This window comes from Myotis yumanensis, unplaced genomic scaffold (genome assembly GCF_028538775.1).
Source record: "Myotis yumanensis isolate MYYU_CA2020_CCGP unplaced genomic scaffold, mMyoYum1.0.hap1 SCAF_23, whole genome shotgun sequence".
In the NCBI taxonomy this organism is placed as follows: domain Eukaryota; kingdom Metazoa; phylum Chordata; class Mammalia; order Chiroptera; family Vespertilionidae; genus Myotis; species Myotis yumanensis.
Window position 1 is genome coordinate 273,644 of NW_027223774.1, and position 14,829 is coordinate 288,472.

Sequence of the window (14,829 nt, forward strand, 5' to 3'; positions counted from 1 at the left end):
CATGAAGATAAAACAGAAATAGCCCTGGCCGGTTTGGTTCAGTGGATAGAGCGTCGGCCTGCGGATTGAAGGGTCCCAAGTTCCATTCTGGTTAAGGGCACATGTCAGGGTTGCAAACTCAATCCCCGGCGGGGGGGGGGGGGGGGGGGGGGGCATGCAGGAGGCAGCCAATCAATGATTCTCTCTCATCATTGATGTTTCTATCTCCCTCTCCCTTCCTCTCTGAAATCAATAAATAAAAAATAAAATAAAATAAAACAATAAAAATAGCCCAGCCAGGTGTAGGTCAGTGGTTAAGCATCCACCTATGAACCCGGTGGTGAAGGTTTGATTCCCTGGTTGCGATTGTGGGCTGGATCCCTAGTGGGGGCATACAAAAGGCAACCGATCAATGATTCTCATTGTTGATGTTTCTATCTCTCTCTTCCTCTCCCTTCCTCTCTGAAATCAATAAAAATATATTTAGCCCTGACTGGTTTGGTTCAGTGGATAGAGCATCGGCCTGCGGACTCAAGGGTCCCAGGTTCGATTCCAGGCAAGAACATGTGCCTTGGTTGGGGGCACGTCCCCACTAGGGAGTGTGCAGGAGGCAGCTGGTCGATGTTTCTCTCTCATGGATGTTTCTAGCTCTCTGTCCCTTTCACTTCCTCTCTGTAAGAAATCAATAAAATATATTTAAAAATATATATATAATCTTGGGTGAAGACCAAAAAAAATAAAATAAAGAAAGAAAGAGCCCTAGCCCATTTGGCTTGGTGGATAGAGCGTCAGCCTGCAGACTGAAGGGTCCCGGGTTCGATTCCAGTCAAGGGCATGTACCTTGGTTGTGGGCACATCCCCAGTAGGAGGTGTGCAGGAGGCAGCTGATCAATGTTTCTCTCCCATCGATGTTTCTAACTCTCTATCTCTCCCTTCCACTCTGTAAAAAATCAATAATATATATATTTAAATATATATATTTCTTTATTAGTTTCAGAGAGGAAGGGAAAAGGAGAGAGAGATAGAAACATTAATGATGAGAGAGAATCATTGATTGGCTGCCTCCTGCAGGCACCCCACAGGAGATTGAGCCCGGGTATGTGTCCCTGGCCAGAATCGAACCTGGGACCCTTCAGTCCGCAGGTTGGCGCTCTACCCACTGAGCCAAGCCACCTAGGGCTCAATAAAATATATTTTAAAAAAAGAACACTATTTAAAAAAAAAAAAAAAGCCTGGTGTCCCCGGGATCCTCCCCGAGTGCCCTAAGGACCCTGACTTCAAGGACCCGATGTCATTGCGCCTGGCGGCCGCTAGATGGCGCTGCGGACCAGGCGGAGGCGACCGGCAGGGAATCGGGGCGCGCGGGAGGCCTTCTGCGCCGGTGTCAGCCAATCAGAGCCCCTCCCTGTGAGCCAATCAGAACCCCTCCCTGTGAGCCAATCAGAACCCCTCCCTGTGAGCCAATCAGAGCCCCTCCCCCGCGGGCGACACCCGAAATCCCTGACCGGGTCACGGAAACAGTCCCCTGAGAAGAACTAAACATCGCACAGCAGCGGCCCCCTCACAGCACGCTGCGCGCGGCGGCGCCTCCGGGGACGCGCACATCCGGGTCCCGGCGCGCGCACGCACGCACGCACGCGCACACGCACTCGCCCCAACATGGCGGCCGCCGTCCCCGCCGCTGCCCCGCCGCCGCCGCCTTCCCGGCTGCGGTGAGTCCGCCGCGCCCCCTCGTCTCTCGGGGTCTCGGTTTCCCTCCGCGGGGAGGACCGGCCGGGTCCCGCCGGGTCGCGAGCCGCGCGTTGCGGGCGGGAACCAGGGAGGCGGTGGGCGCGGTGGGCGCGGTCGGCTCGCGGGGCGGGGTCGGCGCGGCCCGGCGGCTGTCGGCCCGTGAGGACGCCCCCGGGGCGGGGGGTGAGGACGTTCCTTTGGGCGTGAGGACCCTCGGCCTTCCCGGCCCTCGGGGAGCTCCGCCGGGCCGCGGGGTGTCCGGCGGGCCCGCCTCAGGGACCGCTCGGCGCCCGCGCGCCTGGTGTCCGGGCCGCGGGGTGACCCCCTCCCGCCTGCAGGGTGTCCCCCTCCCGCCTGCAGGGTGACCCCCTCCCGCCTCCAGGGTGATCCCCTCCCGCCTGCAGGGTGACCCCCCTCCCCGCCTGCAGGGTGTCCCCCCTCCCCGCCTGCAGGGGGACCCCCCTCCCGCCTGCAGGGTGTTCCCTCCCGCCTGCAGGGTGACCCCCCTCCCGCCTGCAGGGTGACCCCCCTCCCGCCTGCAGGGTGTCCCCTCTCCCGCCTGCAGGGTGACCCCCCCTCCCGCCTGCAGGGTGATCCCCTCCCGCCTGCAGGGTGACCCCCCTCCCGCCTGCAGGGTGACCCCCCTCCTGCCTGCAGGGTGATCCCCGCTCCCGCCTGCAGGGTGATCCCCTCCCGCCTGCAGGGTGACCCCCCTCCCGCCTGCAGGGTGACCCCCCTCCCGCCTGCAGGGTGACCCGCTCCCGCTTGCAGGGGGTCCCCCCTCCTGCCTGCAGGGTGACCCCCCTCCCGCCTGCAGGGTGACCCCCGCTCCCGCCTGCAGGGTGATCCCCTCCCGCCTGCAGGGTGACCCCCCTCCCGCCTGCAGGGTGACCCCCCTCCCGCCTGCAGGGTGATCCCCTCCCGCCTGCAGGGTGACCCCCCTCCCGCCTGCAGGGTGACCCCCCTCCCGCCTGCGGGGTGACCCCCGCTCCCGCCTGCGGGTGTCTCCTCCCCGCCTACCTGTCTTATGGCCGTTTTTTGCGTTTTCTCTGCCTTGGTTTTCGGGGTTCGTTTCCTTGGCTCCTCTCCCCGCAGGGAGTTCATGGTGAGTTTTCCTGTAAATGGAAAAGGGGGAGCCCTGGCGCCCCCTTATACCGACCTGTGAATGCCTCCTGTGTCTGGTCTCATAGAGAGGAGGTTCCCCCAAAATGTAGACACACTTCGAGTAACCATAGAGGCAGCGTTTAGTAAGATGGGTTTCATTTTATTTTTAAAAATATATATTTTTATTGATTCCAGAGAGGAAGGGAGAGGGGAAAGCGAATACAAACATCGGTGATGAGAGAGAATCATGGATCGGCTGCCTCCTGCGCACACACACCATGGAGCCCGCAGCCCGGGCCTGTGCCCTTGACCGGGATCGAACCCGGGACCCTTCAGTCCGCAGGTCGATGCTCTATCCACTGAGCCACACCAGCTGGGGTGCGTTTCATTTTAAAATTGTAATAGAATCAAAAAAAATTGTAATAGAATCAGCTGTTAAAGTGTGTATACATTTTTTTGGGGGGGAGGGGGGACATGTGTATATCTCCCTGTCATCCATTAAATCTTTTTTGGGGAGACATTTAAATTGAGTGGCAGGTGCCATTGAGCTTCCCCCTTAAATACCTCACTGTGCTTCACATCAGTTAGAGTTCAATGCTATTTTTTTTTAGGGGAAAAATATAATTTTAATTTTTTTTCTTTATTGATTAAGGTATTACATATGTGTCCTTATCGCCCCATTGCCCCCCTCCCCCACTCATGCCCTCACCCCCTGGTGTCTGTGTCCATTGGTTAGGCTTATAGGCGTGCATGCAAGTCCTTTGGTTGATCTCTCAATAATATTTTCTTTTTTTTTTTTTTTTTAAATATATTTTATTGATTTTTTAACAGAGAGGAAGGGAGAGGGATAGAGAGTCAGAAACATCGATGAGAGAGAAACATCGACCAGCTGCCTCCTACACGCCCCCCACTGGAGATGTGCCCGCAACCCAGGTACATGCCCTTGACCGGAATCGAACCCGGGACCCTTCAGTCCGCAGGCCGACGCTCTATCCACTGAGCCAAACCGGTTTCGGCAATAATATTTTCTTTAAAAATTTAAAGAGACTTATTACTATTTTAGAGAGAGAGAAGGGAGGAGAAATATTGACTTGTTGTTTCACTTATTTATTTATTCGTTGGTTGATTTGAGTTCAGTACTCTTGTTGTTTTTTTAATTTCGAGGCACAGTTGATCTTCGTTGTACCACTGAATGAGTTTTGACAAATGCAACCCAAACCTCAGAATTATCATCACCCGAGAAAGATCACTTATACTTGGCCAATTTGTTTTATTTTTTAATATATTTTTATTGATTTTTTACAGAGAGGAAGGGAGAGGGATAGAGAGTTAGAAACATCGATGAGAGAGAAACATCGATCAGCTGCCTCCTGTACACCCCCCACTGGGGATGTGCCCGCAACCAAGATACATGCCCTTGACCGGAATCGAACCCGGGACCCTTCAGTCCGCAGGCCGACGCTCTATCCACTGAGCAAGACCGGTCAGGGCATACTTGGCCAATTTAAAAAAATTTGGTTGTTAGGCACTTGGGCTTATGAAAATGTTTTCAGTACCAAACCTTTGTGTGGTGTATTTTCCCCCAAGTAACTTTCCTCAGTTCTGTTGCTTGTTTTCTCTCCCTTCCCCGCCCGCTTTTTAAAATTTAATTTTCCAATGACAGTTGACATTCAATGTGTTAGTTTAAGGTGTACAGCATGGTGGTTAGCCACTTATATCATTTATGAAGTGATTCCCCTGAAAAATCTAGGACCCACCTGGCGTCCATACATAGTGACCACAATACTATTATTATTTTAATAATAAAGTGTTATGCACTTAATTTTATTATCATTATTATTTTTAATCCTCATCTGAAGATAGGTTTTACTGATTTTAGAGAGAGGGAAAGGGAGGAATAAAGGGAGGTAGTAAAGGAGGGAGGGAGGAAGGGGGAGAGAGATGGGTTGCCTGCTCTTACGACCACAGGGATGGAACTCGAGACCTAGGGATGTGCCCTGGTCAGGAATTGAACCCAGAACCTTTTGGCGTATGGGATGATGTTCCTGCCAACTGAGCCACCTGGTCAGGACTTAAAGTAATTATTGATAGATATGTGGTCACTGACATTTCATTATATTTTTTTCTTCTTTTTCTTAAGTCCCTTTAACATTTCTTGTAACACTGGTTTGTTGGTGATGAGCGCCTATATCTTTGTCTTGCCTGGGACCAACTTTTTATTTATTTACTTATGTATTTATTTATTAATTAAATATATATTTTATTGATTTCAGAGAGGAAGGGAGAGGGAGAGAGAAACATCAATGTTGAGAATCACTGATGGGCTGCCTCCTGCATGCCCCCTACTGGGAACAGAGCCCCCAACACAGGCGTATGCCCTGCCCTGGTTCGTATGTCAACACTCGACCTCTTAGCCACACCGACCAGGCTAACTTTTTTTTTTGAAAAGTTGCAGGAAGCACTGGCTGGTTTGGCTCAGTGGATAGAGTGTTGGCCTGTGGACTGAAGAGTTCCGGGTTCGATTCCGATCAAGGGCACATGCCCAGGTTGTGGGCTTGATCACCCATAGGGAGCGTGCAGGAGGCAGCTGATCAATGATTCTCTCTCATTAATTGATGTTTCTATCTCTCTTTCCCTCTCCCTTCCTCTCTGAAATCTATCTATCTATCTATGTCTCTCTCTCTCTCTCTCTCTCTCTCTCTATATATATATATATATATATGAAAAGTTGCAGGAACAGTTCAATGAACACTTGTAAAACCATCCAGATTTTCAAGTTAATACTTTGCTATATAAGCTTTACCTTTTTTTCTCCCTGTCTCAACACACACACACACACACACACACACACACACTCTATGTATTTTACACACATACACACACTCTATGTTTTACACACACACCCTATGTATTTTACACACATACACACTATATTTTACACACGTACACACTATTTTGCACACATACACTGTATATTTCACACACACACTATATATTTTACACACGTGCACACATACACTATATATTTACACACGTACACACACTCTCTTTTGCACACATACACTGTATATTTCACACACACACTATATATTTACACACATACACACACTAAGAGGATGAAGGGTTGATTACTCACATAATGAGGCTGTCTTGGGAGAGCAGGGTAGTGCTCTCAGGATAATCCAAAAGAGCCTCAGCGAGCAGGAACAGGAGGCTGACTGGATGGGCTTTTATTGTGAGTGGAGAGTGGAGCTGGGATGAGGGTGCCTCGCCTTGCTTGGGGCTTGCGTGGGTAGAACTTCCTGCCAACGCCAAGGGGAAAGCATCAGGCTTTTTTATAAGCCTCCTTAGATGTCGGGCGGAAGGAGGTGACGGGGAGGGAATGGTGCTTGAAAGCTGACAGCGGTCAGTCGTCAGAAACGGAGTCAGACTTTATCACAATTGGTAGTCAGGTGGGCGACTGTGAGGACAGGGCTTAAGTTGGTGGCAACAGCTTATTTCTGTTAAAGAATGCATCGTGTGAACAAGCAAACATTATCCGTCTGGTCCAGGAGATGGCAGGAACCGTGCCATGGGCTTGTACCGCTGAGGTCTGGCAGCCAGTGACGTCAAACATTCAGGCACCGGGCCTCACGGATTTCTCCGCAGCGTCGCAGAGACGGGATAAGGCCCTTCAGAGGTGAGTGCCTGAATTCTGCACAATCTTGGCACATCCTATAAAACTGTTACTTCACGAAGCCTAAACCCACAGAATCGGGCCATGTGGGCTCTAGACCAGTGGTTATGACCCTGGCAGACTCAACACCTGCTTTTTTTTTTTTTTTTGCTACTTTTTTAAAAAATGCAGATTTATTGAGAGATAATTCACAAGCCATTACCATTCACCATCTTAAGGTATAAAATTCAGTGGTTTTCACCATTGCCAATAACAATTTTAGAATATTTTTATCATCCCCAAAATGAAAGCTTGTGCCCATTGGCAGTCACTCCCCCTCTCCTCGAGCCCTTTCAGCCCGTGGCAATCATTCATCCACTCTGTCTCTGTATTTGTGTGTTCTAGACATTTCATAAAAATGGAAGCACAGTATGCAGTCTTTTGTGTTGGCTCCTTGTGCTTAGCATAATAGTCTCAAGGTTCATCCGCCTTTGTAGTGTGTATTGGTACTTAGTTCATTTTTATGGGTGAGTAATACTGTATGGCTACACCATAGGGTGTTTCTCCGCTCACCAGCTGATGGACATCTGAGTTGCTTCCACTGATATTAATATATAATGTTCTGTGAACATTCGTGTACAAGGTTTTTTGTGTGTGTTGTGTGGACATGTTTTCATTTCTCTTAGACAAGCTAGGAGTGGAACTGATTATAGAGATATAGTGGGAGTGAGGTAGTATCTCACTGTGGTTTAAATTTGCATTTTCATGATGGTTAATGGTGTTGAGCATCTTTTCCAATACACAATTATGTTTATTGGCAGTTTGTATATCTTCTTTGGAGAACTGTTTATTCAGATTCTTTGCCCATTTATTAAATGGGTTATTGATCTTTTTTTTTTTTTTTTAAGAATCTTTTTAAAAATATGTGTTTTTTTATGGATTTCAGAGGGAGAGAGAGAAAGAAACACTGATCAGCTGCCTCCTGCATATCCCCTAATGGGGATTGAGCTCCCAACCCACCTGGGCATGTGCCCTGACTGGGAATCAAACCAATCATTTCCTGATGTTCAACCAGCTGAGCCACACTGGCTAGGCAGGTTATTGATCTTTTTATTATTGAGTTGTAAGAGTTATTTATTTACTCTGGATACCAGTGCTTTATCAGGTATATGATCTGCAAGTATTTTATCCAATTCTGTGGGTGTCTTTTCACTTTCTTAGTGATGTTATTTGAAGCACAAAAGGTTTTAATTACCTACTTTTTTTTTTTGTCACTTGTGCTTCTGATGTAAACAAATTTCTGAAGATTGACACCTGTTCTTCTTTTAGGAGTTTTAGTTTTAGATCTTAAATTTAGGCTGCCATCCACTTAGAGGTAACTTTTGTGTAATGCTCACTCTTTATGATCAGGTTTGTAGTGGGCCTTTTACCATCCTGAAAGGAATTTTATAGATAACATTACATATCCACATAATTTTAAAAATTCTCAAGTCATATGTGCAGGTAAAGAGTCAATGAAAGGAAAGTATTAAAATATTTGTTTCTATATTTAAGTACTTGGGCACAGCTACCCCAGAAGACGTAGGAAGCAATCCCGTGTTGGAGACTATAGGTTTGGATTAAGAGAAACAGGACTGTCAGAAATCGTTGTCTTCAGTGCAGTTGAGTGAGGTGAGCCATGGGTGGATGCTGCTGGAACACTGAGTATCGGGGAAGTGGATCCAGACCGGGTGTATGAAACAGGAAAGGAAGGATGCAGTACCTTGGTGGGGGCAGGCTCTAAGTGCTTACACTAGAAGGCATCCCAGGCATCCAGGTGAACTGGGTCTTCTCCACGGGCGAGTAACCCCCTGTGTCATGACCTGGAACAGCATCAGGACAAGTTATCACAGAAAGTTCTCCAGACCTGAGGTCTCAGCATGTGCTGAGGCAACGTTCTGTGTGTAAACAGCCTTTGATGGCCATGGGGAAGAGAAGGACAGACTGGGCTTCAGAGAAGTGGATGGTGGATGTCCAAGGACAGGGTCAGAGGATGGGGGAAAATGGGGGTACTCGCTGCCCTGGCTGGTATGGCTCCGTTGGACATCATCCCATGAACTGAAAGGTTGCTGGTCAGGGCATACGCCAAGGTTGTGGGCTGCCTCCTGCACGTCCCCTGCTGGGGATCGAGCCTGAAACCAGGACATGTATCCCGACCGGGAATTGAACTGGTGACCTTTCAGTGCACTGGAGGACAATCAACCAACTGAGCCATACTGGCCAGGCCTACGGCAACATTTTATATGGTCTGTGCTGGATTTATTTATATACACATTTATCATTTCCTTTTCTTTCCTTTTTTTTTTTTTTTTTTTTTTTGCAGGGTGGTGGTGGTGGTGGTGGTATGTTTTCCTGAAGAACAACTTCTCTATTATTTTTTTTTAAAATATATTTTATTGATTTTTTACAGAGAGGAAGGGAGAGGGATAGAGAGTTAGAAACGTCGATGAAAGAGGAACATCGATCAGCTGCCTCCTGCACATCTCCTCCTGGGGATGTGCCCGCAACCCAGGTACGTGCCCTTGACCGGAATCGAACCCGGGACCTTTCAGTCCACAGGCCGACGCTCTATCCACTGAGCCAAACCGGTTTCGGCTTCTCTATTATTTTTTAAAATTCTATGTATTGATTTTAGAGAGTGAGAGAGGAAGGGAAAGAGAGAAACAACAATTTGCTGTTTCATTATTGATGCATTAATAGGATGAGTCTTGTATGTGCCCTGACCGGAGATGGAACCCATAGCCTTGGCATATTGGGACAACGCTCTAACCAACCGAGCTACCCAGCCAGGGCTTCACTTTTGAACAATTACATATTTGATAGTTTTCCCCTCCGCACTTTGAAAGTAACCTGCCATTACCTGCAGGTTTCTATTTTGCTATGGAGGCGTCCATCACGATACTTTTCTTTAAAAAAAAAAAAACACAAAAAAAACTTTAATGTATTTTTATTCTGTTATATGTGGAACTTTGTCAACTCTTTTTAAAAATATATTTTATTGATTTTTTAAAGGGAGGAAGGGAGAGGGATAGAGTGTTAGAAACATCGATGAGAGAGAAACATCCATCAGCTGCCTCCTGCACACTCCCCACTGGGGATGTGCCCACAACCAAGGTACATGCCCTTGACCGGAATCGAACCTGGGACCCTTCAGTCCACGGGCCGACGCTCTATCCACTGAGCCAAACCGATTAGGGCGATCACGATACTTTTCATTTCTTTACCAGTGGTGAGTCTTCTCCCTGCTGGTCTTTACGACTGTCACCTTGCCCTATCGTTGTGGCTCAGTTGGTTGAACATCCATGCACCAAAAGGTCCCGGGTTCGATTCCTGGTCAGGGCACATGCCCAGGTTGTGGTTTGATCCCCAGTGGTGGGCATGCAGGAGGCAGGCAATCGATGTTTCTCTTTCACATTGAAGTTTTTTTCTCTCTTTCTCCTTCTCTCCCTCTCCCTTCCAATCTCTAAAATCATTAAAAAAAAATTTATTGGGGGCCCTTTCCCCCTCCCTAAATGGGAGTTCATTCTGTGGGACTCTTTCCCTCTCCCATGTGGGAGTCTGTACTTGTTCTTCAATAAATTCCACCTTTGCTATAAAAAAAAATTATTTTTTAAAAATAAAAACATTTTAAAAAATTTAAAATATGTCACCTTGGTATAGAGTAATGTGCACTTATGCTTGGGACTCATGACTTCTGAGCCTGAGAGGCCTGCAGGTGGATTCACTGGGTGAGAAATGTGCCCATTTTATGTTTCAGCTGCTGCTAACAGATCACCGACTGTTGTCCACTTCCAATGCCCGCCAGCTCTTCCTGCATGACCTGCCCAAGCTTCATGTTTTCATACCTTGTTTTACTTTTTATTTTTCAATTTATTTATTAATTTTAGAGAGAGGAAGAGAGAAAGAAACATTGATTTGTTGCTCTAGTTGTTTATGCATTCATTGTTTGATTCTTGTGTGTGCCCTGACCGTGGATCAGACCCACAACCTTGGCATATGGGGACTACACTCTAACCAACTGAGCCACCCAGTCAGATCCCTTGTTTTACTTTTACTAGTATGAAGTGTGCATATTTTGTGTTCTTTTTTGTTGTTAATCCTCACCAAGGATATTTTTTCCATTGATTTTTAGAGAGAAAGGGAGAGGAAAAGGGGAACAGAGAGAGAGGGAGGGAGGGAGAGAGAGAGAGAGAGATGGATGTGAGAAAGATACATCGATTGGTCGCCTCCCCTGCATATAACCTGACCTGGGTCCAGGGATCAAGCCTGCAGTCCAGGTACATGCGCTTGACCCAGAATCGATGCACGGGCCAATGCTCTAACCACTGCCACTGAACCACTGGTTGTGATGTATTTTGTGTTCTTGTAGTTGCACTTTGGTCTTGGGCAGTGTGGTTTAGAGACTGGAACATCATCCATGCACTTAAGGGCCATGGGTTTATTCCCAGTCGGAACACGTGAGAGGCCACTGATTGATGGCTCTCTGTCACATCAGTATTCCTCTCTCTCTCTCAAATCAATAAAAACATATCCTCCAGTGAGGATTAAAAAGAAGTTGCAGTAGCCCTAGCTGGCTTGGCTCAGTGGATAGAGCATCGACCTGCAAACTGAAGAGTTCTGGGTTCGATTTTGGTCAAGGGCACATGCCCGGGTTGCAGGCTCGAACCCCAGTGCGGGGCATGCAGGAGGCAACTGGTCGATTGTTCTCTCTCATCATTGATGTTTCTCTCTCCTCCTTTCCTCTCTGAAATCAATAAAAATATATTTTAAAAAATAAAAGTAAAATAAAACTTTCCTTGTGTTTTCCCTTTAAAAAGCAAATTAAAAAACCTCTCTGTAGCTCTCTCTGACCCTGTTCTTCTCCTTATCCCGATTCTCAGTTTATCTCCCCCTTGTACAGATATGAATTTGAGAAAGAAAACAAGTAAAAGAGCACACCCACACCCTTGCCTGTCACCATTTTTTGTTATTCTTGAAGACATAGCTCCATGTACTGAACTCCACCTTTTTCCTTCTTCACTTTTCAGCCTGCAGCACGAGACTGAAAATGATAGCTCAGAATATTCCTGAGGAAGCACTACCATGTGACGTGGAAATGGAAGGATTTACAAGAAAGGATCCCCATTTCACCATCCCAGGTGACAGGTGGGACTCTAAGAACTGGGAGGGACACCTGAGACAATTAGCTTTAACTCAGGAAAAGCCAGGGGCTCAGGAAGCAGTTTGTGAGTATCCTGGACTTGGGAGGCCTTTGAGTGCCAGCTCTGACCTTCCAACATCTCGGAGGATTCCTGCAACAAATGGTTTCCATGTGCATGACTCAGAGGTTATACGTTTGGATTGTGACCCAGCTTTACATGGTTCTCAGAGAAGTTGTGTAGCTACAAGAACTGGTGACAGTGTTGCCCATGAGAAAGCCTTCTGCCATTCCATGGAAGTGATTCAACAACTGGGCAGAAATCCAGTGAGAGAGAAGCTCTATAAATACCCTGAAAGTGTTGAGTCTTTCAGCCATTTTACCCCTCTTGGTGAACAAAAGATAACAAAAAGAGGGAAGAAACTGTATGAAGGCAAGGACTTGGGGGACATCTTTGCCTTGACTTCATCTCTTAATGAAAGCAGGAGGAGTCACCCCGGGGAGAAGCTGTATAAATGTACGGAATGTGGCAAGTGCTTCAAACGGAACTCTTCTCTCATTTTGCATCACCGAACTCACACTGGAGAGAAACCTTACACATGTAACGAGTGTGGAAAATCCTTCTCCAAGAACTATAACTTGATTGTGCATCAAAGAATCCACACAGGAGAGAAGCCCTACAAATGCAGTAAGTGTGGGAAAGCCTTCAGCGACGGGTCAGCTCTGACACAACACCAGAGAATTCACACCGGGGAGAAACCTTACGAATGCCTAGAATGTGGAAAAACCTTCAACCGAAACTCATCCCTGATTTTGCATCAAAGAACTCATACGGGGGAAAAACCATACCGATGTAACGAGTGCGGGAAGCCTTTCACAGACATCTCCCACCTCACTGTGCATCTCAGGATCCACACTGGGGAGAAGCCCTATGAATGTAGCAAGTGTGGAAAGGCTTTCCGGGATGGCTCGTACCTCACCCAGCACGAGAGGACTCACACCGGAGAGAAGCCCTTTGAATGTGTGGAGTGTGGAAAGTCCTTCAACCGTAACTCTCACCTCATCGTGCATCAGAAAATCCATTCTGGGGAGAAGCCCTACGAGTGTCAAGAGTGTGGGAAGACGTTCATCGAGAGTGCTTACCTCATCAGGCACCAGAGGATTCACACTGGCGAGAAGCCCTATGGCTGTGACCAGTGTCAGAAGCTTTTCAGGAACATCGCTGGCCTCATCCGGCACCAGAGGACTCATACTGGGGAGAAGCCCTACGAGTGTAGTCGGTGTGGCAAAGCCTTCAGGGACAGCTCCTGCCTGACCAAGCACCAGAGAATTCACACCAAGGAGACCCCGTACCAGTGTCCAGAGTGTGGGAAGTCCTTCAAACAGAACTCTCACCTTGCAGTACATCAGAGACTCCACAGCAGGGAGGGTCCCAGCCAGTGTCCTCAGTGTGGGAAAATGTTCAGAAGGAGCTCAGCCTTGTTCCGACATCAGAGGACACACCCTGGAGAGCAGCCCACGGAAGCATAATGGGTGTGGGCACACTCGTTTCCTGCGTGCCCTCGGAAACCTGTGTGAGCGAGGGGTGTCTTCCAGGGTGACTCCTCCCAGTCAGTGCAAAATAATTTTTTTTTTTAATTTGAGTGATGAAATCTTTGTGTGTGTGTTTTTAATTTATTGATTTTTTTTTTTTTTTTGAGAAAGAGAGAGACACTGATTTGTTGTTCCACTTAGGCATTCATTGCTTGATTCTTGTTATGTGCCCTGAACAGGAATTGAACCCGTAACCTTGGTGTATTGGGATGACGCTCTAACCAACTGAACTACCTGGCCAGGCCCAAGAATTTATTTATTTATTTTTTTTAAGGAATAAGTAAGTCACCTGCAATGCCCCCTCTGGGATAATCTCTGGTGGCCTTCCTTTCCTTTCCCCATCTCCTTACGAGTACATCATTTTGCATGTATGGGGTCCCATCACACATGTGGCTTTTAAATATAGAAACTTATTTTTAAGTGTTTCTCTTCCCTATCCAGTAAATGGAATGTCCGGCATTCCTTACCCATATTATTAAGTTGATAACATTACGAACCCCTGGAGGGAACCCAGGATGGCGGTAAACGTGGCAAAGGCCTCAGGGATGACCACCCTACCCTGTACGGAACGTGAATTCGCGTACACTGGAATAACACCTGGGGGAGACACCCAGCTGCTCCTGCGGGAGAATGTGCAAACTGGAGAGAACCTGTGAATGTGTTCAGTGACTAATCAGTCTGACGAATCCTCGAAATCAGGAGTGTCTGCCTGTTGTACGTAAGCAAACTCTCAGCAGAATCAAGTGTGATCAGTGAGAGCAGCTTTCAGCAGGAGCTGTATTGACTCTGGATCAGCAGTGATGTCCCGGTGAGAGGCCCCCACGATGCTCCACACCACAGCAGGCACAGAATTCAAGGAGATGGCTGTTTGGATGTATCCCCACCTGCCGGGTGCTGGAGAGAAGCCCCACGTTTCAGAAGAGGCACTTGGAGGAGGATGTTGCTTGTGAACGAACAGTGACATTGTCTTTCTTAACCATTTGTACACCATAGCCGTCTATAGATGCAAGCGGCGGACCTTTTTAAATTAAATTCAAGATTTTGTGGCAGCTAACTGGTTAAGGAAAGACTGAGCACGAGGAGCGGGCTGCTGTAGAAATGTGAGGCACGGCTTTAGTCGTTGAACCAGAATGACTGAGTTGGTATGTTTACCTTTTATTGTTCACTTAGGACACTTCTGATTTGTTCGACCCTGAACCATAATTACAAAGGTTTTGTTGCCATATTGAAATGTTACAGTGGGGCAGGCAACAACAAAAAATGGCATAAAGTAGAAGATTCGCCATGTGAAGGCGTGTTTACATGTGGATGTTGTTCATGGAGAAATAAATGTGGTTTTCTTAGGGAACTGCAATGGTGTATGATTTTTTTCTCTCTGTTACAAGTCATACATTGTTGCTGTAATAATTTCAAAAAGAAATCAAAGGCCCAGGACATAATAAATTCCTTCTTAGGAACCTGGATTATGAGGGGGTGTCACTGTGGAGGAGAGGGTGGGCCTCAGAGAATGAGGAGGAGGAGGCCACCGAGAGGTGAGGGATGACTGGGAACGTCCTGCCCGTGGCAGCTGGCCAGGTGAGAGCCACGTCAG

At 47.6% G+C, this 14,829-nt stretch overlaps 1 protein-coding gene across 6 annotated transcripts; it reads left to right on the top strand.

Moving 5' to 3' along the window:
* The first annotated feature begins 1,518 nt into the window (after window positions 1–1,518).
* Window positions 1,519–14,586, top strand: ZNF329 (zinc finger protein 329). 6 transcript variants are annotated; one of them, XM_070402234.1, is made up of 4 exons: window positions 1,519–1,691; window positions 3,010–3,192; window positions 6,366–6,493; window positions 11,536–14,586. In XM_070402234.1, the coding sequence occupies exon 4, from the start codon at window positions 11,556–11,558 to the stop codon at window positions 13,173–13,175; it is 1,620 nt and encodes a 539-aa protein (XP_070258335.1). In that variant the 5' UTR covers window positions 1,519–1,691; window positions 3,010–3,192; window positions 6,366–6,493; window positions 11,536–11,555; the 3' UTR covers window positions 13,176–14,586. The 6 variants fall into 6 exon arrangements, with proteins under 6 accessions (XP_070258335.1, XP_070258333.1, XP_070258332.1 ...); XM_070402232.1 differs by lacking the exon at window positions 3,010–3,192; XM_070402231.1 differs by lacking the exons at window positions 1,519–1,691; window positions 3,010–3,192 and adding an exon at window positions 2,753–2,815 and having other exon boundaries at window positions 6,324–6,493.
* The last annotated feature ends 243 nt before the right edge of the window (window positions 14,587–14,829 follow it).